The sequence below is a fragment of the Vitis vinifera genome, chromosome 14, assembly GCF_030704535.1.
Source record: "Vitis vinifera cultivar Pinot Noir 40024 chromosome 14, ASM3070453v1".
NCBI classification, from domain to species: Eukaryota; Viridiplantae; Streptophyta; class Magnoliopsida; order Vitales; family Vitaceae; genus Vitis; species Vitis vinifera.
Window position 1 is genome coordinate 28,447,380 of NC_081818.1, and position 3,178 is coordinate 28,450,557.

At 37.5% G+C, this 3,178-nt stretch overlaps 1 protein-coding gene across 1 annotated transcript; it reads left to right on the forward strand.

The window, feature by feature from the left end:
• The first annotated feature begins 549 nt into the window (after positions 1-549).
• LOC100257851 (metalloendoproteinase 2-MMP) lies at positions 550-1,801 on the forward strand. Its single transcript, XM_002275520.4, has one exon. The coding sequence runs from the start codon at positions 587-589 to the stop codon at positions 1,532-1,534; it is 948 nt and encodes a 315-aa protein (XP_002275556.1). The 5' UTR covers positions 550-586; the 3' UTR covers positions 1,535-1,801.
• Positions 1,802-3,178: the final 1,377 nt, after the last annotated feature.

Sequence of the window (3,178 nt, forward strand, 5' to 3'; positions counted from 1 at the left end):
GACTTTTACTTCTCCAAGTTAGGTTGGATTTTATTGGTACTTTTGGACTACTATAAGCCAAGGATCGGGTTATATCTTACGGCAACTATTATTCATTAACATTGTATGTAACGAGACGGTCGCAGCTTCCAGAAAACTTGAAACCAGACCAACTCTTCTTCACTTTGTTTTAATTATTGTCTTACTTTTCCAAGTTTTGAAGTTTCAGTGAGAAACAGAGAAAAAGAATAAGCAAATGTAAAACCAGTGGAGAACCATTCACTCATTGAATTGCCTCTACCGTATGATCTATGCTACTGCTTGGCCCCGTTTTGACCTCTTCCTCTCTCTATACATCTCAAGAATAAGCAATAATGTCTTTGATTTCTATGTGGAATGGTCGTCTTTTGCTTAATTGGCGGAGCCTTTACTCCGGATTTTCTCATATAATAAGAATGAACGTACACGGCGGAAAACCCAAAACCTTTATTAATAATAAGAAATGACCCGACGACTAAATTTCTTCACCAGGTCTATAAATTGGCCAGAGAGAATGCGCAAATACAAAATCAAACAGAGTGCCTTTCTCTAATCTCTGCATTTAGTTATGGCGCCTAAACTTTCTTCTATGTTGTCATTAATCATACTCCTCTTTCTCTTCCCGTTTCTTAGCTCATCTCATGCAACATTGTCACCCTCACCTAAGGGTGAAAGACCATCACCTTTTGAGTTTATCAAGGATCTTCAGGGATGCCACAAGGGAGACAAAGTAGAAGGTATCCATAAGCTCAAGAAATATCTTGGACAGTTTGGTTACCTGAGCTATAGCCATTCCAAATACCATACCCACGCCAACGATGATGATTTTGATGATCTTGTAGAGTCCGCCATCAAAACCTACCAGACCAATTACCATCTCAATGCCACTGGAAGTTTGGATTCTGAAACAGTGTCGCAGATGGTGAAGCCTCGCTGTGGTGCAGCAGATATCATCAATGGCACAAACTGGATGCGTTCGGGAAAGAAAGGGCATCACCATGGCCATGGCTCCCTCCGTACAGTAGCTCACTATTCCTTCTTCTCAGGATCCCCAAGATGGCCACCTTCCAAGACCTATCTCACATATGCATTTCTCCCAGGCACCCCAAGCTGGGCCATGAGCCCCGTGTCGCGAGCATTCGGCCAGTGGGATTCTGCAACACACTTCACATTTGGGTCGATTCAAGACCACACAAGCGCCGACATGACAATTAGTTTTCATAGGCTTGATCATGGAGATGGTTACCCATTTGATGGCCCTGGTGGAACCATAGCTCATGCTTTTGCCCCAACCAATGGAAGATTTCATTATGATGGGGATGAAACATGGTCAATAGGTGCAGTTCCTAATGCAATGGACTTGGAGACTGTGGCCTTGCATGAAATAGGTCATCTTCTAGGACTTGGGCATAGTTCAGTTCAGAATGCAATCATGTTTCCCTCCATTAGCTCTGGAGTGACTAAGGGTTTGCATGAGGATGACATTCAAGGAATTAGTGCTCTCTACAACCGTTGAAGACTTAAAAAATGGAACTGGAAAGTTCAGTTATGATGAAGTAGGAGTGAAATCTAACTATTAATATAGTACTACTGCAGTGTGTTTTCCTTGTATCAAATAAGTGCCATGCTACCCTGCACTGGCCATATATTATTATCGCAAACGTTAGAGGCTTTGGAATTTTTAGTTCTTCTGATTTAAAATCAGACGAAAATTAAGAATATTGTATGTTCAGAGTGATGCTATAATATCAGAGTTTATCTTTGTGGTACTGATATTGATTTACGTTCTAAGCATTTCTTTGAGACGACAGAACATTCTAAAGGGATTTGGGCCATGTTGAACTATTGCCAATCAATATATATATGAACCAGAAATTGGCAATTGAGATAGAAGGTGGAGAAAGTTTTGGCATGAGCAAGGGTGCATAAAAATGGGAACAATAGAGAGCACCCCCAGTCATTGCATCTCTTCATCACGCCAAAGGATACGTGAATGACTTTGTTTTGAGTGTGGAATGCAGTCTTCTTTTGGTGGGCGGGGTCATAATTTTTTTGGAGTTTTCATATACTCCTATAATAATATGAATTTGCGTATACTTGAAGTTTGGAGTCGTGTAGGATGAAGTAAAAATCTTACTAGTATGGCTGATCCAGCGACTACAATTTCTTCATGACCTGACAACATGTTTGAGGTCTTCATTAATTGAATCTTTCTTGTAATAATATGAATTAATAAATAATTTGCATATACCTAAATTAATTTTGCAGTTTTATATAGGATGATAGTAGGTCCCTGTTAACATCCAATGCCAAAGCCTGATCTTTTCATGAACTAACATTCAACCAAAACTTTACCCTTAGGTAGAAAAAAGGGTGGTGATTTGTTCTAAACCCTCTTGTTGATTATAATGACCATCTATGAATTATGTTGGAAAGGAAACACGATTAAAAAAGATTTTAAATTATTAGAATTATATTTGGTTTCTAATTAAGGAGAATTTTTTATTTTGAGTGCATAGTTATTTTAGTTTCCATATTTGAGTAGTCAAGTCGTAGATCGTTTCTATATTTTATTGTTGGAAGTTTCTATATAGCTAAGTGTAAGTATCTATAAATAAGTGATTGTGTATTATTTGACTAAGAGAGAGTGGTGAAAGACAATAAAATTTTAATTTTCCCGAATTTTTATTTCTTAGTCAACCTTATTACTTCAACAAATTAAATTAGTATCAAAGCTATATAAAAAGATGGCAAGTGGGATGTATCCATTCCAAGTTCCCTAACTTAACATAGATAATTATGACAATTAAAGTATCAAAACGAAAGGCTTTGCTTGGTTGATAAGAGACATGGAAGGTTGTAGAGAAAGGCTACAAAGGGCCATAAGATGAAAAAACTTTCATAAGTTTGAAGAGAAACAGAAAGTGTCATTGCATAGGTCTGAAGAGAACTAACAAGTTCATTGATTCTTATAGAATCAACGTCCTTGTTTTCTTCTATGATTGTGACCTTAGGTCTAAATCTCTTAGGAAGAGACATCAAAATTTTCCTAACCACTTAGAACTCAAGGATTCTTTCTCTTAGGTTAAAAGATAAATCCACAACATCACCAAGTTATGAATAGAATATAGAGAAAGCCTAATTTCACATCTTGATGCTC